This window comes from Serinus canaria, chromosome 5, assembly GCF_022539315.1.
Source record: "Serinus canaria isolate serCan28SL12 chromosome 5, serCan2020, whole genome shotgun sequence".
Taxonomy (NCBI): Eukaryota; Metazoa; Chordata; class Aves; order Passeriformes; family Fringillidae; genus Serinus; species Serinus canaria.
In genome coordinates, this window is record NC_066319.1 from 13,470,198 (window position 1) to 13,497,590 (window position 27,393).

A 27,393-nucleotide genomic window follows, 5' to 3' on the forward strand; every position below is an offset into this window, starting at 1 on the left:
AGTCTTGAGATGGCATAAGAGGTTACAATTACAATTTATACATATTCCAGAAATCACTATTTTATAGGAAGTGCCGTGCATTTGCCTCAACAGCTGGTACTTACCTATCGAATAAAAATAAATTGTGAGTATTTTCTGAGCCCTTTTAGTGCTGAATAAATGCTTAAAGCACACACAAAATAATAGCCAAACCCGCCAGGTACCACACCTTGAAACCAGGCGGGAATGGAAATCCACAAACCCCAAACTTACACCAAGCATTAATAAACACAAAGGTCGAATATGATTTCCTAAACTGTTAAACCTGCACGGGGCCCAAGACTTTTGTCCTTTAACGGGAAGCGAAAACCAGGTCTGAAGACAGCTAAAGCTCAAATGAGTGAAAAGAATCAGGAACAGGAAGGAGCAGTGCTGGGGAAGGACGCCTGGGAACACATTTTCAAATTCCCACACGGCAGCTAACGACAGGACACGGGGCAGTGCCCGGGGCAGCGAACAGCTTTGCAGAGGACGCTGCTGGGGACAGGGAGCGAGATGTCACCGAGGCCCAGGGGTACGGACGGTACACCACGGAGCAGCGAAGTCACCCAGCCCACTGCCAGTCCGCTGCCTCCCTCACGCCGAGCGCCTCCCTCACGCCGAGCCCCGCCCCCCTCCCCGCCGGTGACGCCAGCGGCGCGCGCGGGCCCCGCCCCGCGGGGCCGCCACGTTCCCCGCTCCGCCGCGCGCGCGTCAAGGAGGGGCGGGGCCCGCGCCGCCCAATCGGAGCGCTCCGCGACGGCCGCCGCGGGTCGGCGCGGGCCAATGGGCGCGCGCCGGGGGGCGGGCGCTGTGCCCATGGCAACGGGCGCGGGGCCGCCGTGGGGCTGTCGCACCGAGCCGCGCCGAGCCCAGCCGGAGCCGCAGCCGCAGCCGCAGCGCGCCCGCCGGAGCGCTCGCCTCGTACCCGCCATCGGCGCGCACCTCGCCCTCGAGCAGCGGCGGCTCCTCTCCTGCCGCAGCGGGACCCGAAGGTAGCGCCGCCCGTCCCTGTGCCCCCGGCGGCGGCGCGGGCGGAGGCCTGGCGGCGGGGCAGCCGCTGTCAGGGTCGCGGCGGGACGCGGGGGTCGCGGCGCGCTCCCGCCGGCCAGGCTGGGACGCGGGGGGTGGCGGGGGAATCGCGGGGCTCGGGGCTGCCGGGCGGGAGCGGGGCGCCGCTGAAGTTTTCCCGCCGGGAAGGCGGCTCCGGGTGCGGGGTGTGTGTGCCCGTGTCCCCTCCGCTCGTCCCCCCGTCCGGCCCGCGGCTGTGCGGGAGGTGGCGGCGGGCTGGAGAGAAATGAGAGCGGAGCTGGCAGCGGCGGCAGCTGCAGCAGCGGCAGAAATGTGGAGCGGCTCGTAATTGCACAACCGCAGGGAAAACTTAGGCAGGAGACTCGACGGGTTTCACTAGAAAGGGCGCAGCTCTCGAGCATTACTCTCTAGAGTCGAAGAACGGTTTGGGTTGGAAGGACCTTGAAGATCATTTTGTGCCATGAGCAGGGACACTTTCCACTAGAGCGGGCTGCTCAGAGCCCCATCCAACGTGGCCTTGAACACCGCCAGGGATGGGGCATGCACAGCTTCTCTGGGCAGCTGTGCCTCACCACCCTCCCAGGAAAGAAGTTTTTCCTAATATCTAAACTAAACCTGCTGTCTTTCAATTTGAAGCTATTCCCCCTTGTGCTGTTACTACATGCTCTTTTAAATTGTCGCTCTTCATCTTTGCTGAAGGCTGCTTTTACGTAGTGAAAAGCTGCCATTAGGTCACCTGAAGCCTTCTCTTTTCCAAGCTGAACAATTCCCACTCTCTCACCCTTTCCTTGGAGGAGAGGTGCTCCATCCTCTGATCAGCTTGGTGGCCTCCTCTGGACTGCCTCCAGCAGGTCGCTGTTTTTCCTGTGCTGGGGTCCCAGAGCTGAGCTCATCTTACTGTGCTGTTACCCTGATACCCCCAAGGTACTCCAGGGCCAGGCTGGCCACTACACTCAGATATAATTCCAAAAGTGGATATGGCTGTAGAGAGAGAATGTTTTTTGCTGAAATGATGTCGCAGTGAGGGAGACTTGGTGACATTTTAATATGAGAATTAGTAAGTTTTGTTTATTGATTAGAGTATTAGATATTTAAGCACAACACGTAATAAGCTCATGCATATTCTGTAAGCTAAGCAGTCTATTGGTTATTCTTACTTCTTCATTCTTTACAACTTACATCTTCTTTTTCTCATGCTCTGCTCTCGGCTACATCATCTTGCTATCAGACTACAGCTATACCCAAGGCCACTGTGGCCTTGCAGGTGCAGGGACTCAGATTAGTTGGGTCTGGTACTTTTCTAATTCTCAGCTATCTAGAGCATGTCTACTTGGCTTTTGTCATGTAACTATCATCTCTCTACAAAACGAACACGGCTAAGGCTTTCAAAAGAGATTGCATTTGGCAACATTATTTAGTAAGCCCGTAGGAGAAAAAAAGCCTTTGTTGTTTGACTTACAAGTATTTGCTTTGGAAAGATAACATCCAATAGTTTCAACATGAAACCATCACAGTATCAACAGTGAAATGCCTGTACACTCGTGGTATTGAGTTCAGTGTGGAGGGTTTTGGTTTTTTGTCATTTTGTTTTCTCTCAGTTTCAAGAAAAGTCCTGTAGCTGACTCAGTATTGGTGCACCTCTGCTCTGAATTCTGAAGTGATTGTCCCTGTTGACCACACAAAGCAGCACAGGGGAGATTCCTCCTGTAGAGACTGGATAGGAGCCACTCAAAGACTTTGAAACCAGGTTTTGTGGTAACCTTTATGGACCTGTGCTTAAAACTCACAGAAAGTTTATGGGAGAAGCCCACATTTCTGTGAGCACTTAAGATCCTGTTTCTCACTGTCATTTACTATACAACGATCTTGCACAGTCACAGTGTTGCATCCACCATGGGCCACAGATTACTAACCTGGTTACATGCATTGCCTCCTAACTGTCATCATCTATTTTGCCTTTTACTTGCTTCTGTAATCTCCAGGATGGTGGCAGCATTTTATTTCAGAAAAAGAAAGACAATTCTTAAAAAAAAAAAAACAGAAGTTTAAACAAATTGTGTTGATGTAGAGCAATGTGAATCTCATTAACTTCTAACCAAGCCAAACAAAGAAAAGGGGGAAATAAAATTATAAATTCATATTGCCTGTTGGGTCTGCTTAAAACTTACATTAACCATTGGTTGTAAAGGCATCTGATATTAAGTTTGTTATCCCACTGCCTGAGATGCCATTATTTGGTGTCTGAAATTATATTCAGAAAACCCCACTGGGCAAATAAAACCAAGCAACACAAGAACAGTAATTATTTTTTAATAATACTAAGGCAAAGTTTTCATACCTTGGCTCTGCAGTACTGGTAGTGCTGCTGACATAAACTTTCTGTTCATATAAGGCAAATTGAAGATTTTCTGTCAAAACCAGTCCCCCCCCCCTCATTATACATACCTAACTGAAATTGCAGCAATGAAAGTGGAGAGCAGTAGTTCACTCAGGTAATAAAAAATGTAGAATATATTGACTTAACTGTCAGAGGTGTGGAAATATTGACGCAGGAGTATCAGAGCTCTGCTGACTAAACAAATGCGCTTTACATAAGAAAGATAAAATCATTTACTGGTGAGTTTGAAGCCACTATCAGGGCTTCCTATGACTTTAGCTCCTGTGTGGAGGTATTTGATCTAGTGAGGCTTTGTGCTCCCTGAGTGTTGATTGCTCAGTATGCAGAAGAGATCCCTCTGAAGTTGCTGTCAGATCCGTAGCTGCCTTTTGCACAGGGGTGTGCTTTTATGTAGATAAAGGCATGACCAGGTGCTAATGCCAAACCAAAGGAATTCAGTCAAAAGTCACGTTCCTTTCAATAGTTTTTGCTCTTCCACGTGTGTGTGATTTGACAGTTGGAAGAGCAAAAGAAACTGCATTTCAATAGAACCATTTAAATCATATTCAGTTGTAAATATTATTCTTCATCATAGGTAATTCAAGAGAAGTGTAGGCACTTTTCATGACTGCATTTCTCCTGCTAGTCTTTATAAAAGTGGAATGGGATGTTGATATGTGTTTTTGTTTCTAAGCAAGTAGAAATCAATGGGAATTAGCAAATTGTAAACATAAATCTCCTTAGCAGCAGCCTTTAAGTGCCTAAATATTTTTACTCTGGCTCCACATCATTAGATCTAGACTTATTCTGGATAACTATTTTTTATTTTTTTTTCAAAGGGGGGAAAAAGGTACCTTGGACTCTTGGGGCATTTAAGGCTTACTTTAGCATCATCACTTGTGGTTGACTAGAGCAAAATGCATATTGTTAGAATAATTGAAATACTTTTTGATTTGAGTATGAGTTAAAGCTAATTCATTGTTTGCATGTAGTAGCACATTTGAGGTTGCTTTTTACGTCAGCACTGACAATATTGCCATTTGCATTTATGAAAAATGAATTTATGAGACTCCAAGTGTACTGTTGTATTATGTTCTGTGTGGGAACTGAAATTAGAGTGCAGGAAGCTATAGTTGTAGCAGTATTGTTTTTTTAATTTCCTTTTGAAGCTGATAAAATTGTTATAAAGCATACATTGAAATCAGTACAAGTTTTTGCTTGACTATTGGCTTCATAAATCTTTTTATGAGGCAACCTTGTTGGAAAGAATTAATAAAACCAAGCAAGTTGCTTTGAAAAACAAGGCTAATATTTCAACATTCTTCTGGTAGTAAGGTAGCTTTGTAGACAGAGGTATTTACTTTTTTGAAGCAAGGACAGAAAAATTCCTTGGAGGCTATTATAATATTAATATTATAAATATGTACATATATTTGTGTGTTCACATGGGTTTTTAAATTATGAACCATTAGCATTGTAACAAGAAGGAAAGTCTCCAGACTTCACTTAGGACAGAGCTAAGCACATGTGTAGCATCAGCCATACCATTTGCTTCTGTTCCATCTTTCTTTCTGGACATAGTTGTGTTGTTGCATGATATTATCCTATACTGTGTGTGGTTTGAACATAAACTTGCTCTTTCCCACTGGAGCATTCATAGTTTGTGTTACTATTGGATGACTCATTTAATAAAACAGCTGAAGTGCATTTTTTAAAAGGAGGTTCTTTCAGCAAACATGGTACTAGGCACAGTCGAGGCATGCTGTGTTTTCTGGGAAGCTGAAAAAAGCAGCTGTTCCATCAGCCAGCTTTTAGTTGGAAAGAGAATGAAGCAGTTTGAGTGCAGTGAAAAGGTATCAAATACAACTCAAAAGAATTTAAGTCAAGTAAACAGGGTGGGAAAAAAGGATTCTGCTGCCTTTGTGAATTTAAATAATGCTGTTTAATAAAGAACTATTTCCATGCAAGATTAAAATGGTTCTTGAAAAAATAAAGAAGGTCTCCTGGTGCAGAGAACTGAGTGTGATGTGCTCTAACAAAAGATTAGGACAGCATGACCACTGTGAAACCTGTTGGGTGTTGGCCAGGAAAAAAAAACAACATCTGAATCATACAGTTGGTGAACAGCATTGACAGAAAGGAAAAGAAAAATACTTAAAGGACAATGAAACTTTATATATATATAATTATATAACAATAATAGCTGGCTTCTAACAGTTAATGGCTTGCACATTAACTTCTAAAAGGATCAGTTTTCATTTGGGAAAGGAAGGGAAGGGTGCAGGTGTTTTTGTGTTTGGAACGTTCACTTGTATGGGAAAAACTATTGCAGCTTGTAGGCATTCCCTTGGCATGGCATTTCCTGCTCATGTCTTCAAGGGGCAAAGCCAGGGTGGGGGACTGGTGGCCAAGTAGAGAGACACCCTCACCACAGCCAGAGGTTTATAGCCTAACAGAGTGAGTGCAAACAGGTTTTTCCACTTGCTTCTCAAAATTGCTGCCACATGTCAGCTGTGCTGATGCCAGATTAACTCATTGCACTATCAGGGTGAAGAAGATGCATTAACTATTGGTTCATGGACTTTCATACCCTGCTTAAGGCATGACAGCTTAGGGTGTCTGTGTGAGCAGCAAGTGCTCCTGAGAAAGACTGGGGGGGAACTAACACTGGTGAATTAAGTGTTTCTGCCTAATTTCAAACATTTAATGGAGTTTTTTTTAGTGTTCTCTAAGTGGATCAATTAATAGATTTGCAAATAAATTTTAAATAAATGGAAAAAGCCTATGGATTGAAACATTACCTATTTAAACTGTGATACATGGACAGGTATATTGCTGTTTCAGAGAGGTGAAAACAGATTGGAGATGCTAGGTGACTGAGCAGACTGATGAGAGAATACTTTACATTTCATTCCAGCACTGAGGATGGAAAATTCTTAGAAAAATAAAAATCAGTAGATATATTTTTGGCTTTTTTTTTTTTTTTTTTTTAAATTCAGCACTTGATTGTTCATTTCTCCAGTGCACAGCATAAACATAGAAAATCACATTTTGGTCATGACAGTAGAGAACATTACTGTTATCCAGCACATCTGCACTGTGTCTCACACAGGTTAATTACTTCCATATCAGGCAGAGCAGGCATATGTGAAATCTGTGAATGGGTAGGTTTATTTTGCATTATGTGAGTCCAGATTTATGTTTTCATTGCCCATCACTGTACCCATGGGTTTGGCAAGTGCAAATGTGTGATGTGACATTTACAGTGTTGTGCTGTCTTGCATCATAACCATCCACTGAGCTTCTACGTGTGCAGACACTGCATCCTGATTTTATTATATCATTTTGCCTATTTCAATTTCAGAAACTTTGACATAGGGTGTTACTTCTTTAAAAATACTTGTGCTTTGCTGGGAGAGTGATGAAGATACCAGTACCTGCATGGTGCTGTTTTCTGGGCAATGGGTGCTATATTAATGAAAAGTAATTTTTGGGTTGTATTGTAACACCTGGCAGCTGTATAAAATAGGAGTTCAGCAGTTTGTGTTACTATTGCTAGAACAAACTTTAAAAGTAGCATTTTGAAGATACCTCTCAAAGTCTGTAGCTCTTCATAATTCAAATGTTCAATCCTGTTTCACTGATGTTGATAGGAATTTGTGATTAACAAGTAATCAAGATTGCTGACAGGCATCCTGCAGCTTATATTTGCTTGCTTGTAAACTACAATATTTATCAGTTCTTGAGCACTACTTTTAAGATTAGTTAGTGGGAATGTTTGTTTATCCCTCTTGTAAAGATAAGATTGATTTCTCATACCAGCAGATTACAGTTATGCTACTTTTACTTCTAGGTGGGCTACCTCTCTTTGACTAAAATCTCTTAATTTCCAGATGACAATTATAGCATTTAACTCTTTCCATCTGTCTTTGATAAAGTAGTCAAGTGGGCAGATCTATAACAGATTATATTTCTATTAAAGCTTATAGAAAGTAGGACTAATAATAATAATAATAATAATAATAATAATAATAATAATAATAATAATAATAATATAATAATAATAATAATTTATAGAATTTGGAATAATAATAACACCAACACCAACAACAATATGCCACATGGCAGGGCAGAGGGGTGTATGCTGTGCATTAAATATTGCTGAGGCAGTGAGCAAAGTGACACTGCTCCTTTTCTGCAGCACCCTCTGTGACTGCTCACTTGGTGGCTCTGGTACAGAAAAAAGTCACATTCCTGACATGGATGCACTCTAAATGCCTGGGAAGGGATGGGTATTCAGGAATGGGTTTTCAAAAATCCAGAACTCTTAAAAGCAGCTGGTAGTGGGCTGAGAATGAAATGAATTTACTTGGAGGAACAGAAAGGGGAACTCCCACTTTTCTTCCCTGCAGTTGCTGAATGGTGCTGAGTTTTTCTGGCAGGTGATTAATGTCAGATTTTGCAATGGGCCTGGTTTCTCTCTTTTAGTACACGTCAGAGTAGAAGGTGCCCAGTGACTCAGGTGACACTGGCACACTCTAAAGGCTGACTCATGTCTTAGTCACCTGCTTTTCTTAAGGAAATTTTGGTGTGTATAGTCTTGGACTAGTAGATAACTAAATACAGTAACTCTGTCTTCACTAGGTAATTGGTTTTTATTCTAATAAATGTATTTCCAATTTACTTGTTACTTTACAGTTGGGTTCCTCAAAGTGCTGTGGGAAATGCTGTGTTAGGCATAGCTGTCTTCAAAGTCAGCTGTTTTGATAGAGATACTGTTTACTTACCCATTTTGGAGACTCCTTTGCTTTTAATCCTTTCCATTATGTGTGAAATTTTTTGGCTTGTTTTTTCAAAAAAGCTACAATATGAACATCCACTGCACAACCTGATCAAAACTGCCTGATGAAGTCTTCTGAGCAGCCTATTACATCAAACAGATGTGAAGAACATACTGTGATGTCATCCAGCTTTCCCATGATGTATGACAACATGTAATTACAAAGCTTAAAAAAAACCCCCATGGCCCATGAGCACAAATTGCACAGAATGCCAGCAGAGCCAGTGGGACTTGGTTTGGTCAGGCCTTTGATAGATTAGCTGAGCTGATACTGCAGAGGGACTTGAGGATGACACAGCTCCAGTTGCCCAGCCCAAATCTGGAGGTGATTAGTGCTCCCTCTCATGGGGTTTGGCAGAGCAGCATGGTCACTGATAGCTCTGCTGTTTCAGCTCAGCATGGACATTTTATCCATCAGTGCTCCTCAAGAGCAAGGAAAAAGCCTGAAAAATCCAAGTGTGCCCCTCTTCAACCTGAACTGGCAATCCTTGTCTCCACAGTTGATCGTGTTACTAGAAGTTGTAGGTCAGGAGCTTTGAGAGATGTCTTCAAAGTGGATCAAAGACCAGGTGTCCTTGTGAAAGTGTTGGCTTTAGCACTTGCTGTAGGCAAGGAATGAGTCAGTGCCAGACCTGTGGGAGGCACCTGAGCTTCTGGCTGTCTGTGCTCCCCTGTCATCACCTGATGGGCTTCAGCATGTTCATTTCCTAGCCTCATAATGATTTTCTAAAACACTGTTTACACACCTTGCATAACTAGAGCAGTGTATAATAATATTAAATTATTTTTATTACTATAATTTTGTATATATGAAAATATTTTGGTTGGAAAAATACCCATCTATCAGGTTCCAGATTTTTAATATTATCAGAGAATACTGTTTTAAAGGGTATACTTCAAACATACATAACCTTTTAAAAAATGTTTTGCAAAATGCTGAGTGTATAGATACATAATTATTATAAACTTGATAAATATTTTGGGGTTTATTAGGTTTGTTTCACATGCACTTCCTAGACTTGAAGTATGCTTACATCCTTTCACTTAGAAATTACTAGGCAGCCCCATTCATACTCTGCAAGAACTTCAGCCAGGTGGGTTTTTGTTTTACCTGTAGTACCAAGGACTACTCTGAGTCTTGACATCTACATCAAGATTAGGAGACTTGAAGACCTAGTATTTGTTAGTTATTATCATCATCTCCTGTGATTAAATCCTGTTGAAATTACAAACCTAGGCACAGCATTTATACAACAATATTCTGCAAATAAAAAAACTCAACCTACTGGAACTTTGGCATTTTTAAAAGCAGTGGTGAATCACTAACCCTTTCACTCTTCAGCTTTGTAAGTCCCTGGAATTCAACAGTTTCTGCAGAGGTACAGAAATTAACTGACCAGTTCCAGCAAATCAGTCTGGGTCTGGTTTCTTTGTGTGTTTGTTTAAGGGTATAACATAGGCAAGGCTAGTCAGATTTCTGAGTCTGACAGTAGTGCTGACATCCAATTTCAAATTCTCATTGTGGCAGCAACAATAGCTCCTGCTATCCCATCTACTAATGATCAGATACTAATTATTTTTAAAAATGCAAGTAACAGGTATTTGCAGAGCATAATCCATTTAGGCTCCTTTTGCTGAAGATGTGATAAAAAAAAAACAAAACAGTTTTAAAGCATTTACAGATTTTTTGTAATTCTTGAGTCTTTGACATATAAAACAATAGATGGATAGATGGATAGGTGTATATACTCTTATCTCCAGCTACTTCCTCATCCCCAACAAAAGAAATAACATCTCTACACATCTTGAATGTTTTTTGGTGGTTTTTTTTTTTGGTTTTTTTTTTTTGGGTATATGAGTGCTTTTCTTTTCCTAGCAGTTGAATAAGGGGGAATAAAGGGTCTCAACAATGCTTAATATTAAGTGTGTACCATTATCAAGATTTATTGCCATAGCAAAGGGCAGCTTAACCCAAGCAAAAGCAATGCATCTCTGTCAAGTACCAGATCATGCAGCCAGGAAAACTGGCACTGACACCATAATTAGTTTGTCCCTCTCTCCCCTCCCCCTAAATAGAGATTTGTTGGTGGTGGACATAAATACTTTTGACAGAGTTCCTTGCATGACTTGCTAAAGCACTTGTACAGAAATTCCTCTTGTAGCAGGTGTACTTTTGATTTATTTGACTGCATGTTTCTTCAATATTATGTCTTTTTCTTTGGTATATTTAAGCTAATTTTAGACAGACTTTGGCAACTTTCACCTTCTAGGAGTTGATTTAGATTACCAATGTAACACTAGAGTTTGCTCAGATTTCCAGTAGAATATCCATAGGTACTGGAGTGTCACAGTCTGAACTGGCCAGATTGTCACAAGAGCATGACTTGCTGTCAGATGCTGGATTACCATTATTACTTTTTTTAGCTGGATTCCCTGCATTCACTCTATCTAATTATTCCATTTTAGCAGCTTCTGAATGAATTTTTTTCAACCAAGTTTGATAGAGGGGAAGGAGACAAAGGTCAAGAACTCAAATTGCTCAATGCTCATCAAATTATGTGTGAGTTAGCTCCACCTAGAAGACACTAAAGAAAGGGTGGGGAAAACAATATTAATAAAGCCCTGGCCTCAGCAACAATTTCAGGTTGTGTGAATACACTTTTCAGGAATCTCTACCCACCTGAAATATGGATATAACATGGATTGTAAAATATTCTTCCTGCAGATAAATTTTGGAGGGGATCTTGACTCCAAATTAGGCAAAGTATTGCAGTGTTGAAACATAAAATCCACTGGCATTACTACACTAAGATCTGATTCAATGCCCCTAAATGATCTTTAGGAGTTTGCCAATAAATTCAGCAAAGGCATGACCCAAGTAGGAATGTCAGCATTGAACATCCTAAATAGGTGTTGCCATCTGTTATTGATCATACCTCAGCAGGTTACAAACCCCTCACCATTTACAACTTAGGTTTGGCACACAAATGGAAACCAATCTTAGGAAATCTTTTTGCCTAAGAATGGCCTTCAAAAATTAAGGCTGTATTACTTCTTTGAGTTTTTGTGTTCCTTGAGAGCAGGACATTGTAGAGAAGTGGGTTATTACAGGTTTCTATCTATGTAGGAATGTAAAAAAAATTTCCTCAGTACAGCAGACTAAAATGATGGATGTTAATTTTTGTGACCTGGTCTCATTTCAGATGAAGAGGTTCTCTGTCCTGCCCCAGCAGTGTCTCCTGCTGATGACTTGTCTCCTAATGGCCTTGGAAGCTGTACCTATAGACATAGATAAGACAAAAGTCAAAGCAGAAGGCCAGGTAGAAGGAGAGAAGGTAGAAAATCCAGTAAGTATAAAGAAACTGATCTAATTAAGTGTTTATCCTAATTGTTAGTAATCTGGATATAGCCAACTCCTTTAGAAGGAAACTAATATTCCCCAATAGTATTGTCAGTGTGTGTGCCATTTACTGTGGGGATGTTCTGTTTAAATTTGCTCTTGATTTTTTTTCAATGAGCTGCTAAAGGTGAGCTGGCACATGGAAGGAATTCCCAGCTTACAGCAGGAAGCACATAACTGTTCCACAGAGATTTACTTCAAGTGATTGGGTGATGCCTTAGGAAATTCCACTCACTGATCCCAGCTCAGTGTTTCAAATAGGAAAGGAACAAATGAATTGCACTGTTTTAAAAAAGCCACACAGTACATTAACGTGACAGATGCTTGTGTATTACAGGGATTCCTAATCACTTTTCTCCTCTTCCTTGTCAGTTGCTGAAACAAATGGATCATAAATTGCTATAGGGCAATGATGCAAATCTGAAAACACAAAGATATGTAAGGCAGCATAGTGCCTGTGTTGCTAAGATTGGAGTGTCAGTTTAATAACTGTATTTAAACAAAACTAATTAACTAATTGTTTGTCAGTTTTTCCTGAAATTCCTTTTTTTTTTTTTTTTTTTCTTTTGAAGGATACAGGACTTTATTACGATGAGTATCTCAGGCAAGTAATAGATGTCTTGGAAACTGATAAGCATTTCAGGGAGAAACTCCAGACTGCTGACATAGAAGAAATAAAGGTAGGTTCAAAAAAAAGAGTTAAATTGAGGTTAATTAAATCCATAATCATGAGCCATGTATGTTGTATTCTTTCTTCCTGTGGCTGTTGTGCATTGCCCCTTCAGGAGCTGGAAATTTAGGAAGGGATGAGTAGGGAACAGTCTAAAGTGACAGACTTAAGGAGGACATCCTGTCTTTTGTGTTTGCTTTAATCCCTCACATTGCTGTTGGCAGCTTGTGGCATCTTTTCCTTCTGTGCAGAGTTTAGGGTCAGCCTTGGAGATTCCTCTGCATTTCCAGGTTCTTGCAGACCACATCAGTGGCTGCTGCTGCCTTGTACCTTCCCTCAAGCCTAACAGCCCTCCTTGAGAGGATGAGGCACTTCGTGGGCTTCTCACAGTTCTTTTGAACTCAGTTGAGAATATTTGATCAGGAAATTTGCCACAAATATTATTAGGCATTGCTCCTTCCAAGGTTATGGTCTGGCTCTTTGGAGGAGCAAGATAATTAGAAATTTTGTCTTCTGAAAGCTTTTAGGATTCCTCTCTGTTTCCATAACCATAGCATAAAAATTTTGAATCTGCTCTTTGAAAAATTGTTGAGATTCTTACAGTGTGGGCTACAGTATTGCCAGAGACTGCCATTAGTCTGCTCTTTTGCAGTCTATGTCTGATGGGAATACTAAAGGCTTCTTTTTTCCTGTGTTAATGCATGACTTCTTTGTTTTTTGACAGAGTGGAAAGCTAAGCAGAGAGCTTGATTTAGTAAGCCACCATGTGAGAACACGGCTGGATGAACTAAAAAGACAAGAGGTAGCAAGATTAAGAATGTTAATTAAAGCTAAAATGGATTCTGTTCAAGGTAAGAGTACAGAATTTATTTAGGTGAGTTAACAGATGGAATTGTGTTATGGAAATGTCAAAGTCCAGCAGCTGTGCATTGTTTGTTGTCAGCAGTAATGACTAAACTGAGAGTGAGTGTCCTTTCTGAGCTGGCCTGGAGCCATCAAAAACCTGTCTTTACAGGAAACTGGGGAGAAGAGAAAAGCCATCTCTGTTTTATAAATAACTGAACTTGTTTGTCAGTGGATTTTTCAGATACTTCTACCTGTTATTTTTAACCTCTTATTTTTGTAATGCATCAGTTCATAGATTACTCTCAGAGAACCAGTAACATGGTAGGAGTGTGTTTAAGAGAAAAGCCATGACACTTCATATCTTTAGGGGGTAGAAAATGAATTTTTTGGTCAGTATTTTATTGTTGTAAAGATGTTTGCAAGTTTTCAAGGGGCATCCCAAGGAATTGAACACATAAAGCATCAAATAAAATACTCCTAGAATTAGGATCTGTTTAGCAGGTTAAGCTAATAAAAATAAATGTTTATGGGGATGTTGTTCCTGTTGCAGACAGGCAGTCCAGTGACATCATGGTGACATTCACAGCTAGGTGACAGCAGCTAATGATACCTGGGTGTGTACATAGTTGTTTTAGGTATTGTGAAGTTTAATGGACTGATTACTTCTAGCCCTCTCTGCCTTCATAAATCAATAGTAACTAACAGAGCATGCTTTAGAAAAAGAATTGCCCCCAGCACCTCAGATCTTACCATGTGAGATCTTACATTTGGGAACAGATTATTGCAGCTCAGAATATTCAGATGAGTACTAAGATGTAAAAACACTTTGCAAAGTATATAGTCAGCTTTGCCCATGACTGCTTCACATCATGTACAAGTGTAGCCAGATTGACTGTAAAATACAGCTGCATCTACACACCTAGACAACATCTTGGAATAGGCACAAAGAGCATTAAAATAGCAACAGGCAGAGTGGTTTGATTTCCTTTTATTTGCTCTTGTAATCTTTTCCATATAACACCATTTAGTATCTTAGTTCTGTCTGATCTACAAAAAGAAAAAGAAAAAAGGCACACAAACCCCTCCTCTTTTCTTTCCTCTTTCCTCTCAGCTGGATCAGGTTTAAAAAACTCCAGACAACTAGACCTGAGATTATATTCAGCATAAATTCAGTCCTCATCCAGATGTGTTTTTAAACATTTTCACCAAGATCCTTGACTGATCAGTACAGGCCAGAAGAATGTTAGGAGCTGAGTCTCAGATCATACAGTAATGTGGCAAGTAAATAGTGTCAAATAGAATTAATCTTTTCCCCAAAATGTAAGAAATGGAGAAAAATGGGTTTGGGGGCTGGTTTTTTTAGTGTTTGTTCGTTCTTCTTAAGTCTATTACTACACTTCTGAAAATGATTCAAACACAGACAAAGGCACATATATTGAAACAGAAATTATGATCTCACCAGGGAGGAATGAAGGCTGAAATCTGCCCTGGCCAGTGTTGGCTGGTTTGTGTTAATACAAACACAGCATTGATTGTAAAGCAGATAGTTTGTGAAAAAACAGTATATTCAAAAATGTGTTTTCCAATTTGTTTTTAGACAAATAAAATATTCTTTGCTAAGCCATCTACTAACAGCTTGTCACAACTGTTGTACTTCACATATCAAAGCATAAGAGAGTAGCATTAGTGTTCAGAGACAATGGTAACAGCTAGAGAAGCTGTGGTAGAAATGTGGTTAGTTTTAGTGCATTGTGTGTTGATATCTCCACTCTCTTGCACTTCTCTTTTTTCTACAAATGAAGTTTAACTAACTGCTTATTTGATTTAATCCAATTTTACACCACATTGTACATAAATCTTTGGCCAGATGTGTCATTTGCAAAATGTCCAGGGCAGTCCCCATGTAGGAAAAATATGCAAGTTGTTAGCTTAGGTAGAACACAATGTCAACCATCTCATTTTATATAAAGAGAATAAAATATTTTTGTTCTAGTTTGTAAAGCTCAAGTTGATCATACTTTCTCATGCTGAAACAGGAGCTGTAATTTGTGCATGTAAAATGATTGGGTGCAATGCAGCACTGACCCATCAGAAGGAATGTAGTGCCACCAAGTTTGGCATCAAACTTGATGGCACTACATCAAGTTTGTAGGAATGTAGTGCCATCAAATTGCCAGCAAGTTTGGCAACTTGCTCCAGGAAAAGCAACTTTAAAAATGTTACTGTAATTTCCTCCAACAATGAAAAAATTATTCAGTCCTCAGGGGACCTCAGGTATTACAAGGCATAAGCTCCTGTATGAAGGACTTATTGATTTTTCTGGATTACATATTTATTTTAATGTTTTACATGTATACCTTGTTCTTGCAGACACTGGTATAGACCATCAGGCTCTCCTTAAGCAGTTTGAGCACCTGAACCATCAGAATCCTGACACCTTTGAACCTAAAGACTTGGATATGCTGATCAAAGCAGTGAGTGCCAGATTTGGACTGCTGTGGGGGTTGGAATTTTAATCATTATGCTTTTTACCTCTGGTAAAGGGAAGTCCTTTCCTATACACCACATTTTATAAATGACATGCAGCTTTTATTTTCAGAGAAAAGTCAGTTGTCTTTATGCACATTTGAAAACTGTTGCCAGTGTGCATGATGCAAAAGAGTCCATAAATTTTGGGGTGTCACCTTAACAGGACTTAACATTCATATGCCAGTACAAGCAACTTTGGGAATCAAACACACCTTTGTGAGAGCATTTAAATGAAATACATGTGAGATAGGGGTGCATTTTTTCCAAATGTTTTTTTTCCTGATTTCTCTTTCTAAATGATATAGGACTCTTACAGAATGATGTAAATAATCATCCCTAGCCTAGCCATATGATCTCCTGTGTATACATCAAGCTGCAAAACCACAGGAGAGTAGAATTTGAGAGAGCAATATTAGAAGTTGCTTGCTCTGGGCATGGCATTCAGTGTCTGGTCAGCAGATTCAGTATCAGTCACAGATTTTTATTGTGATGTGGGGTTTATTCAGGGGATGCAGTTCAGCTAAGCAGGGCATGACTTTTTTCAACTGCTACAGAAAAATGGACTTCCCAGGGGGAAAAATGTCTCAGAAATACTTTAGAGAGCACTGCATGTCTGACATGAGAATTTGAATAGTTTTTTATATTTTCAAACTAAATGGAAAGATAATTTCTGTGTAATTTTTTTACCTGTGGAAGATTTTATCTCCATTTTCTGTAGAATTATTTTTATAGAGATATTACAATTTTTCTAAAACATCTCTTCTGGGAAAATTCTGGTTGGCTTGGAGAAGCATACCCTTAACAGGGCAGTTCTTTTTCATTACATATTTTATTGTTTTGTCTTCTCATTTCTCAACCAAGATACTGACAGGGTGTAATGGATACTTAAGGAGGTCTCAGCTTTGGAATTGTTTTTTAAAACATACCATGAATCTGAAAAGTAAAATGTAAATAATGAAGAGACAATATCAGGTGTAAACATGTTACTTAAACAAGCACTACCAAAACTACCTTTAATACTTTGGCCTGTATGAAAATTACACAACTTTATACAAGAACTTGTCAGAAATTCTCCTCTCGTACCCTTTGTCTCCATTTAATTGTTTAGGGTTTTTTAATTTAATCTATATTAAGCTGATGCAAACTAAGTCCAATTTGTCATTAAACTGTAGGATAAGCTACAAATGTTCTTATTCTGAAATGATCAAGGAGTTAATGGTGGTGTTAGTGTAGGACTTGATTAAATTGAGTTCATTTATTACTCACTGATGAGAAAGGACACCTTGAAGCCTTCTTACAGCACCATGTAATTGCAGAAATTGTCCCACAGATGAACCATTAGAAATTAACTTCTGTGAAAATGACCAAGGGAGGAGAGATGTTTCTGCATCACTGTGATGTGAAAGGAAGCCCCAGCCAGCCTGCCCTGAATGGCAACATGGCCAGCCTTGCCCACAGATCTGAACAATACAGTGGTTTTAATGTCAGATTATGTTACATAATCATCTGTCTGCATATATCCCTATTTTTAGGCTACAAGTGACCTGGAAAACTATGATAAGACTCGCCATGAGGAGTTTAAGAAGTATGAGATGATGAAAGAACACGAGAGGAGAGAGTATTTAAAAACACTGGATGAAGAAAAGAGGAAGAGAGAAGAATCTAAATTTGAGGAGATGAAGAAAAAACATGGAGATCACCCTAAAGTTCACCATCCTGTAAGGCCTGTTCTTACTTGACTGAGTGTGAGCTTTCCTTTCCAGAGAGAAAAGGCTCATACACAGAAGGGTGTATTTGGTATGTTCTCATCATTTGCCTCCTCTTACTGACATGGGCACACTGCTGAGAGCATGACAAACCCCACTGTACAAACTCCCATTCTTTCTGTACACATGTGTTATTTGCTGCCAAAATTCTTACACAGACACTGAAATTCATAAGGAAGAAGCCAGAAAAGTACTCAAAACTGTAGGGATGCCTGCATGGTATGCCTGGCCTGCAGGGAACTGCATCACAGTACCATTTGCTCTAGGAAAGGCAAAATAATTCAGCTCCCTTCAGCTGTTGTTCTAAATGGGGCTGTGTGGCCATGACTGATCATTACAGGTGTTCCTTTCCACAGAATATGCATTTCCTTTACACTCCCTCTTTCCCTGGGCCTTTCTGTCTAATGAAAGCATTAGACCTGACCAAAAGGGAAGGAAAGAAAATGCCACTGATTCCATTTGCCACATGACTAATCAGCAAATAAAGCAAGCCTTTCAGAGAAACCAGAATACAAAGGTAACACAGGGAAATTACACTTAATTGTCTTTTGAATAGTTTTTCTTTGTAACCAATCTATAGGGAAGCAAAGATCAACTGAAAGAGGTGTGGGAAGAAGCAGATGGACTAGATCCTAATGAATTTGACCCCAAAACATTTTTCAAATTGCACGGTAAGAGGTTTAGTTTTAATTTCATGAACAAGTGAAGTGACTTTGTTACATTCTGCTGAGGACAAGTTTGTCATTTGTTAGGAAGAAGTCTTACACCTCAAGCAACTTGGATGAATCTGAATAGTACTGAGAAGAAAATACTTGTTACTGTTTGTAAATTTCATGCAATGTTTGAAATGGAGTTTAAAATTTAAAAACATTCAGAGTTTTGTTGAACTACTCCTAAACTCATACAGGCAAAACCCAGAAGGGATTTCTTGGGGAAGTATGGGTACTTAGAGGGGTGTATCTATAACTTTGCTTGCACAGTAAGTACTGGGAATAAATCCTCAGAGATTTGTGTAGGGGCAAAATCTGCTTTCTCATCATCTCTGCAGATAAGTACCAGGTGCCCCCAGTCTTTGGGGTGGTCATAGAAGGGCCAAGGCTCCTCAGAAATTGCAATATTGCCTTGATAAAACCAAAACCCTCTAATCTTGCCCCTACATTTCTGAGGAATGGGCAGCTAGAAAAAACAAGCAGTAGCAGAGATAAGAATGCATCTCAATGAACACCTTGCTTTACACCTGCTGATGTCACCAAGAAACTTTATGTTCTGATATTGGTAAATCCTTCATCATTAAGTGCCCCTAAGTAGATCCTGCCTGGCACTAGGCTGCTAAGTGTTGAACAGTACATAGAATTGGATTAATCTCAAAGATGATGATTCAGCTGAAGAAAAGTGTTCTAGTTTGAGCCCAAACTTTTATCTCAGTTTATAACTTATAATAAGCATGTATTATTACAGAATGGTTTGGGTCCTTAATGATCATCTAGCTATAGTTATTAAATCTTATCTCTTCTTTCTAGCAGGAGATTTTGAAAGATAGCTTTCTGAAATTTTTTGGTAGCTTGTTTGTGCAAAACCTACCAAAACAGAAACAGCTGAAATCACCTGTTGCCTTAGAGCTTAGTATATAGAAAACTTTGAAGCAATTACACAAAAATACTGGGTAATAATTTGAAGTGGATATTTTCTTTTCATTTCAGAGGTAGTGTAACAGTATTCAGAGCACAATGTAGGATAAAAGATGGATCATTAATTACCAAGTATTCTCCTCTCTGCATTTGTCATGAAAAGTCATCTTAACCTATCTCAAGTGCTGCATGTTTAGATAGATTTTTCATGTAATTCTTTAAGGTTTTAAGGAGTCATATTGTCAGTTAAAGTTTTTCTGCAGAATCTTGGTGCTTGCTCCTGAGTCTAATTACAAATTTAGTGGTTAAATGGGGACAACTTGTTCTCAGCAATATTTTTTGGCAGTTGCAGTCTGCGCAATCCTGTGGTGACCTATTTCAGTTTGCTAATCTAAAAAGTAGAGAGATTGCTGCAGACTTGGCCAACCAACTAAAAGTGACACTCCAGCCAATGCCTGCTAAAAACCTAACCAGTAGAAACAACCTCTGTAACCAGCTTCTTGTTAAATGTGTACACTGATCCTTACTTAACTCCTGGACATCTATTACATGTATGACTTTCTATTTGTGTTTGTAAAACTTCTTTTTGTAGATGTCAATAATGATGGTTTCCTGGATGAGCAAGAATTAGAAGCCCTTTTTACTAAAGAGGTAAAAAAATTTACTCAGAATCTTATCTTCTATCAGTAAAGGGTTACAGGGATGTCTGTTTTTCCCAAGTATATCTGGGGGCTTTGGACTACAAAATAGAGTAGTCATACCAAGTTTTATGCATCCTTAGTATTTCTACAAAAGTGTGAAAAGCAGGCAAATAAAGTAGTTGAAGAATAGGAGTCAGACATCAGAAATCTAGTGCTCATGTATTTTCTGCCCCAGGCTTGCTAGAGGTTCTATAACTTATCTGCTGGATAGGTATTACCTGTGTAAATTGCAATGTAGAGAGCTGCTCTCCCTAGATGCACCTGATAAAGGTTCTGAAGCTGGGCACTGTGCTCAATGAGTGTTCATCAACAAGTCTGATGAGAAAAAGGGTCACACCTGTGTGCCTTGGCTCAGGGACAGCCCTGTAGAAATGGCTACAGAAATTTATTTTATGTCTAGCTAGTTTGAAGCACATGTGCATCTAATAAAGTAGACAGGCTCTTAGTTTCTTTAAGCCTTGGTTTGTTGCCTGAACATTTAAATCTGGTACAATAATTTGCCATAATCTCCTTCACTACAATGAAGATACAGTGCAGTCCTTTTTTGACAGGTGTCTCACTGTTTTATAATTTTGTAGTGTAAAAACTGATAGTCTGGGGCCTTAAAATTACCTGTGGCTGGGCAAGTGAAGTTCAGATGCCTGAGAAAGCCAAGTAGAAGCATGTAAGCACAAACTCTCCAGAAAGACATTGTGCAAGAAGAGAAGTGAACCATTAAATTTGGCACTGAATTTGTCTTGTGATACTCTGAATGCTTATGGGGTCAGCTGCATGCCCTGGTGAAAAAGCCACTCTCTCCCATTCCAGAAACCACATGGAGCCTCTGCCTGCTTTGAATCAAATGCAGCATCAGACTTTGCACACTGAGGTCAACTTGACTGTGACATCCACAGCACTGAATTGTAACAGACCACATGAATTAACTGAAAACTTCATTCTTAGGAAAGAAAGGCTCACTTGTTGCTTAAATGCTGTGCTGAAAGAGGAAAATTGCACACACAGAGAACATGTCACAGCACTTTTCCAGATATGCTCTGCCATTTGAATGAGCAGCCTTTTCTTCAAACTAACATGTACTAATTTTAAATTTCAGTTAGAAAAAGTTTATGATCCCAAGAATGAAGAGGATGACATGGTTGAAATGGAAGAAGAAAGGCTGAGAATGAGAGAACATGTAATGAATGAGGTGGGGGCTGATTCCCTTCTGTGTTCACACAATACAGTTCTCCTGACATGAAGTGTTGTCCAAGTGCAGCAGAAAGGGATGGCCTGTCACACTGAGAGCTGCTTGTGCTGGGGTTATGCCAAGTTACACTTCTCAAACCCTGGCCCTGTGTTCTGATGTAATGCCTGCTGACTAGTTTTCATTTAAGGAGTTCCAGAGAAGGAATTGTTGTATAGCCCTGGTTGTTTGCAGATACTGAGATTCAACAGAAATTCCTTGTGAGCTGTGTGCCAAACAAGGAAGACTCTAAATTTGCTTTGGCACTTGGCAGATGGGTAAGATTCAGGTGTGAGAAGAGGGAGTAGAGCAATGTCCTCTTTCATGTAACTCAGCTTTGTCCCTTTAAAAGGGGGCTGAAAGCTCAAGCCATCACCTGTGACAGTGAAAACCTTCACTGGGTCTGATGGGTTTTCAGCTCAGGAGACACAGGAATGGAAAGGGGCTGTTTTGAACCATTATGTTTTCCACCCATATTTCTGTATTCAACTGTATTCCTTAAACTTGAGGAACAGAACAAGCCTGGTCATCTATTAGTCATAAAGGGAAGCATTTCCTCCCTTCCCCTTAAAGGATTCCAGCACAATTCAGTTGGGTGGGATTTTTGTTTTTCAAAACCTCCCCCTCCAACGGTGGAGATAATTTTGTAATTGTGAGTCAGAGTAGTTACCAGAAAGCTACAAAATCTCTTTCTCAAAAAAAAAATCATGCATTCCACTATTAGTGTTTAGACTGTGAGCACAAGTGTTTCCAATAAAGCCAGTGAATTTTGAAGTAAAATGTCAGGATTTACTTTGTAGTTCTATTTTTGTTAAGATACATAAGCTTGTGAGAGGAGTTTTCAGAAAATGGGCCATATAAACAATTAAAAATGGTTATATTTGATTTCTCCAAAACCTGTCCTTTAGCTTGAGCTTAATTTTTTGCTTCAAATAGGTTGACATCAACAAGGACCGGCTAGTGACTTTGGAAGAGTTCCTGCGAGCTACAGAGAAAAAGGAATTTTTGGAGCCAGACAGCTGGGAGGTAATGAAAATGTGTTCCAAGTACAACATGCAGCACCATTAGCAGCACTTGAGCAGGAAACCAAACGGCATGGCTGTGACCTTTGGTTTTTCCAGCTCTGCTCTGGTATGTGTGTCGCTCAGCCCCTGAGCTGAAGGTAGCATTCAGCTGCCTAAATGTAATGCAGATGTGAATTCCACAAACGGGAAAGGTCTGGCGCCACCCCGGGGATTTGGGAAGAGCTTTTCACACGTGCTTTTCAAATGGAAATGCACGTTTTGTTTATGAATCACTTCAAAGGGAAGATAAGAGCTCAGCTGGAAGAAAGAGGATATTTTTCTCCTACATCTAAATCCCTAGTAGAGCTTTGTTGAGAAAATAGCTGAGAAATGGCTGTTTTGCTGTTTTCATTGAGTGTACAGTGTCATGTCTCACTAGTTTGTTCTGAGGGTTTTTCAGTGAACCGTGAAAGAATTTCAGTAGGAAAATAACAAAAAAAAAAAAAAAAAAAAAAAAAAAAAAAAAAAAAAAAAAAAAACCCAAAAAAAAACCCAACAAAAAACCACAAAAAACAAACAAAAAAAAAAACCAAAAAACCCCATGCTTTCCTGGCTAAGTATTCATGTTTGTGTGTATTTTCTTGCAGACATTAGACCAACAGCAGCTCTTCACTGAGGATGAGCTGAAGGAATTTGAAAATCACATTTCCCAGCAGGAAGATGAACTTAGAAAGAAGGCAGAGGAACTTCAGAAACAGAAGGAAGAGCTACAGAGGCAGCACGATCAGCTTCAGGCTCAGAAACAAGAGCTTCAGCAGGTACATGTGTGAGGACAGCATTTTCTGTTTCCTCTTGTCTCTGTCCTTCTATGTGTAATGGCTCTCCACAATTCCCAGCTCTGGAGATTTACCTTGAATTCTCATAGGAGTCCCAGCTGAATTCTAAGCTAATGATACCACAGCAAAACATAGCCTGCTGTTCCAAATTATAAAGCAACTCAGCACTACACCCACTAAGAAAGACCTTCCATAGCTGCAACATTTGGTTTAGGTGTATTCATTTATGTCACATCAGAGAAAGCTGGCAAATTCAAGTGTTTCAACTGCTGTATTTTATTTTTCACCAGGTTGTAAAACAGATGGAACAAAAGAAACTACAGCAAGGAAATCCTCCTGCAGGACCAGGTGGAGAACTGAAAATCCAGCCACGTATGTGACTTTCTGTGTAGATACACAAACTTGAAAATAAGATTTGCCATGTAAAAGTCATTACCTCCATATTTGCTGTTAAAATTATTCACTTAATGCAGCTTTAATGACCTCTGGAGAGAAGTTCACTAACCTGTTTTGCAGAGAGAAGTAAGTACTAAGTACTCCTGAAATCTCACTGCTTTTAAGTCCACAGTAAGAGACCAGAGTCCTAGCACAAGGCATCTAACTGGCAGAGAAGGAGGATTGTGTTGTATTAGTCTGAAATACTGAGATCTAGAGCATCCAGGGAAGGACAGGGACATACAAAAGACAAGCTCCCATGATCTATGGCTGCATTGCAGTCTCAGGCTGCAGAACAAATCAAAGCATTTGAAATCCTCAGTGGCCAGTTTGGCAGCAAGTGGATGTAGCATGACACAAGAAGTTAACCTTGGGCAGGATGAATGACCAATTGCTTCAACACCCTCAGGAGAAGGCAGTGGCATTGAAAAAATCACTGCATTTCATCACTGGTGGCAGCAAAAGTCAGGTGTATATTAGCACTTCTTATCCATAGCAATTTGCCCACTCATTTGTATGAAGGGGAGTGAGGAGATTTCAAAATCTATTCAATTCTGCCTTTTATTTGCTTGGAAGCTGCCTGGAGGTAACTTCATTTTATGATCCTTCATTCCAAGAGCCTAAATTCCCCTCACCTTCAGTAAAACCATTTTGTGTAATTGCAGATGATACATCTTTCAGTTCTGGCAATATTGTAGTAGATACTGTTCTTAACACATGTATTCTTTTATGTAAAATCATTCTGTAGAGTCATTTAATTAGGTGTCATGAGAATTCATTATATTAGCCAGAACTGGTCACTATTCTTTCACTGAAACAAGGATGTCCAAGCAGACACTACTTTAAATCTCTAGGTCACTGGAGCTACTAAGAGTAATTTGAGGAAAAAAAAAAGATCCAGAAAGGGATCTGCATGTTCTGAAATCTTCATCAAACTATGAAAATTAGCATTACTCAAATATAGGCAAATGGAGAACATTGTAAGTACTGATGCAGTGAGGAGGAACATACAGGAGCAAGTTGTTAATTATTTCTTTTTCAAGCTTCCCATATTGGAATTAAAGGTCTCATAAAAATATGATTTATTTCAGAAAGGACAATGTGTTATGTGAGAATATTTCACAGAAAGCAGAAACAACTTGTAATCTAGGAGGTAACACTGACTAATAGTACAGCCTGTTGGGTCTCAAGCCCAAAAACTCTGGATTCCACTTATGAACCAGAAAATAGAAGGTTTTGTTTGAATGTCCCTATGCTAGAAACTTCAATTTAAAAAATTTTCACATTTGTAACTGAGGGCTCTCTGCTTGTTTTCCAGCTGCTGAACACAAAGCTGCAGATGCACCACAGCACCCAGCAGGAGGAGATCAGCCTTTGCCACCAGGACATGTCCAAGAACCAGCTGTCAGAACTGATCCAGTTCACCCTTAACCACTTGTGCCTCAACTTTATAGCATCTTTATTATTTGGGGAGGGAGGGGTGGGGGGCACAGGAAATCAAAGTGAAACATGAACTTTCTCCCTGAGACTGTAAAATCATCAGAAATGTTAGAGATGAAGTATCAGTCAGATTTGATTTTTAAGTTAAATTAATTTGCTCTCAAATGCATTGGTAAGAAACACAAAGGGATCACACAGAGGCTAAAACAGAGAAGGAAAATAAGGAAACCAATAATACTAAAGGTTTTTATGGCCAGGGGACTGAGCTGTTGAACCCTCCCCTCACAAAGAAGGGGGAGATGTCTGCCATTCTGTGTTTGAATCTTCTCAGAGGGGAAACAGGGAACAGGCCTGGATGTTAAGTTAGGTCTAGTTTGATGTAGAAACTCTTTCCAGAAATGCTGAAAAGCAAAAGATGGGGAAACAAAGACCATAGATATAAAGGCCTATTTCCAGCACTACCAAACCCTTCCTTCTTTGAGACCAAATAAAAATGAAATTTCTTAATCACAGAAAATTTGCACTTTGTAAAATTTAAACACAGCAAAGAATTATATGGAACAGTGCATATTTTTCATGTTTACAGAAACCTAAGAATTTCACTGAAAGCCTTCAAAAGGAATACTGTGCTTGTGTACTGATCTGAACCGTCCTCCTTGTTGAGATGAATTCTGTGTAGCAGTTGAAAGCTCAACTGGCCCTTGGGACAGCACTTTTGTCCCCATTTCTTTCATCAGATGCCAGCTGATCTCAAAATTTTGCATGTAATTAAGTAAGCTTTTTTTTTGTTGATGGAAATATTGTGCAAAACAGAACAAGGCTCACTGTCTTGTTCTGTGCAATTGTCCTACCTCCTACAATAAAACCAGATTTTTCAAAGTGCACCATGTGCTTCAGAGAGCTCTTCTCAGACATGAATCTGGGATTTGTTCAAGGCCTCACTGTTGACTCTCATGAGTCTTTCATCAGTTGGTCTAAGGTTAAGAAGTGTCCTAAGCCAGGGGTGCTGCTTGCTTGTATTATTTTGGTATTGAACCAGGATAGGTCCCTTGTATTGCAAGCCAAGATTTTGCAAGAATAAGTTGATTTTGATGTCAGTTTTATTATAATGCTGAAAAGTTGTGCCAGTGTCCCTGCTTCTCATTCATTTCAAACTGAAACTATCCTCAAGTGTAAACCCTGTGTGGATTTCCTTGTTTGCTTGGCTTTTTGTGGTTGTTTTTTTGTTTGTTTTGTTTTTTAAACACGGATTGTTCTGATTGTATGATGGTGGCTTGGAACAGATACACACACCTCTGCCTGCATCCTTTACATTTCCTTCCTGTTCTGTGGCTAACTGCTGACAATGGCATTAGAAGAGATATTTTGGGGCTTGAGCAAAGAAACAGAAGCACACCTCTGTTAGAGAAAGATGTTCCTTTCAGAATAAGACTTGAATATTTTAGTCAAACTCAAAAAAACAGAGGGCAATTGCTAACATTTTGTATTGACATTTGGGAAATTTCTGACTCTGGAGAGCTTAGGCTGATGGAAGTCAGGCACATTCCTTCCATGCTCAAGGCTTCTTTCATCAGATCTGGGCATATTCATGTTCTCCACACAATGCAGCAGAACTCAGAGCCAGAACAGATTAGGTTTCCTTATCTATTTTATCCTGTTGTCATGTTGCGTTTCCTTCATTTATCCCACCCAACTGGACTTATTTCACCTTTTCTTTTTGTTCTTTATACAAGTAGATGACATTTTTAGTTTGCAAAACCAATATCTCCACCATTTGTCATTTCTATGCAATTCTAAAACAGTTTGGTTTTGTCTTTGTCTGGAAACTCAATATCTTTCAACAGCCTCATCTGTCTGCAGAGAGGCCCAGACACAGTTAGAGCTCCATGAACTTTCTCTGGGCACAGCCCTGGCTTTGGGGTTCTAACAGGGTAAGGAGGGAAACAAAGAGGGAATTATTCAAATGTCATGGTAAAGGCAAGGGGAAATCTTACTGTGTTTTTCCCCATCTCACATGAAAGTTGACAGAGGACAAGTGATACAGCCCCAGATGTTGGTAGAGGTTGGAGGACTGAAACCTTTGGTGTGAAGGCATTTCTACCATACAAATCATTCCTGCAGGCTACTTCTGCCCCCTGAGATGCCATTAAACATCACCATGGCTTTGTAATGTAATGCTCAAGCTTCAGTTTCAGTGCAGCCTCTTATATTTGATTGTGAGGTCCTGACCCTCCTGTTGGCAATTGTCCCCCTTATCCCATTTACTTGGAAACATCCAGAGCTTTGTAAAGAATTGTTGTAACTTGGGAAGTGGAAAGTTATAACCACAGAGAAATAAGGGACTGGAATATCATGGGCACAAGTGCTTATGCCTGTATTCTGCTTTTCATTTAGGAGGTGATTACAACAAAACTGTATCTAACTTTATACAGACACCAGTTCCACCACGAAGATGCAGAGATTCAGTTTTGTACTTGGCTGGGGTTTTGGTAGGAGGATGAAGGGGTAAAATTTGGTTAATGTTGTACAAATTCATATCTCTGGTGCAATATATGTAAAAAAAACCCAGCAACCCCACTCTGTACTTTGTATAGATTAGTTTTTAACTGGATTAAACTGAACTCAGCACAGTGACAGAGGTTTAGTGTT

At 39.9% G+C, this 27,393-nt stretch overlaps 1 protein-coding gene across 2 annotated transcripts; it reads left to right on the top strand.

Annotated features, from left to right (window-relative positions):
• The first annotated feature begins 847 nt into the window (after nt 1–847).
• NUCB2 (nucleobindin 2) lies at nt 848–27,378 on the top strand. Of its 2 annotated transcripts, XM_030240167.2 has the most exons (13): nt 848–1,013; nt 11,471–11,614; nt 12,240–12,347; nt 13,062–13,188; nt 15,554–15,657; nt 17,245–17,430; nt 18,059–18,149; nt 19,699–19,757; nt 20,901–20,993; nt 21,966–22,055; nt 22,681–22,851; nt 23,160–23,241; nt 24,623–27,378. In XM_030240167.2, the coding sequence occupies exons 2-13, from the start codon at nt 11,471–11,473 to the stop codon at nt 24,733–24,735; spliced, it is 1,368 nt and encodes a 455-aa protein (XP_030096027.1). In that variant the 5' UTR covers nt 848–1,013; the 3' UTR covers nt 24,736–27,378. The 2 variants fall into 2 exon arrangements, with proteins under 2 accessions (XP_030096027.1, XP_030096029.1); XM_030240169.2 differs by lacking the exon at nt 24,623–27,378 and having other exon boundaries at nt 23,160–23,249.
• The last annotated feature ends 15 nt before the right edge of the window (nt 27,379–27,393 follow it).

Excerpts from the sequence above, each read along its gene's own strand:
- NUCB2 (XM_030240167.2), top strand. The coding sequence starts at position 11,471 with ATGAAGAGGTTCTCTGTCCTGCCCCAGCAGTGTCTCCTGCTGATGACT. Across the intron at positions 15,658-17,244 it reads TGGATATGCTGATCAAAGCA|GCTACAAGTGACCTGGAAAA; the intron begins GTGAGTGCCAGA and ends CCCTATTTTTAG. Across the intron at positions 19,758-20,900 it reads AAGCCCTTTTTACTAAAGAG|TTAGAAAAAGTTTATGATCC; the intron begins GTAAAAAAATTT and ends TTTAAATTTCAG.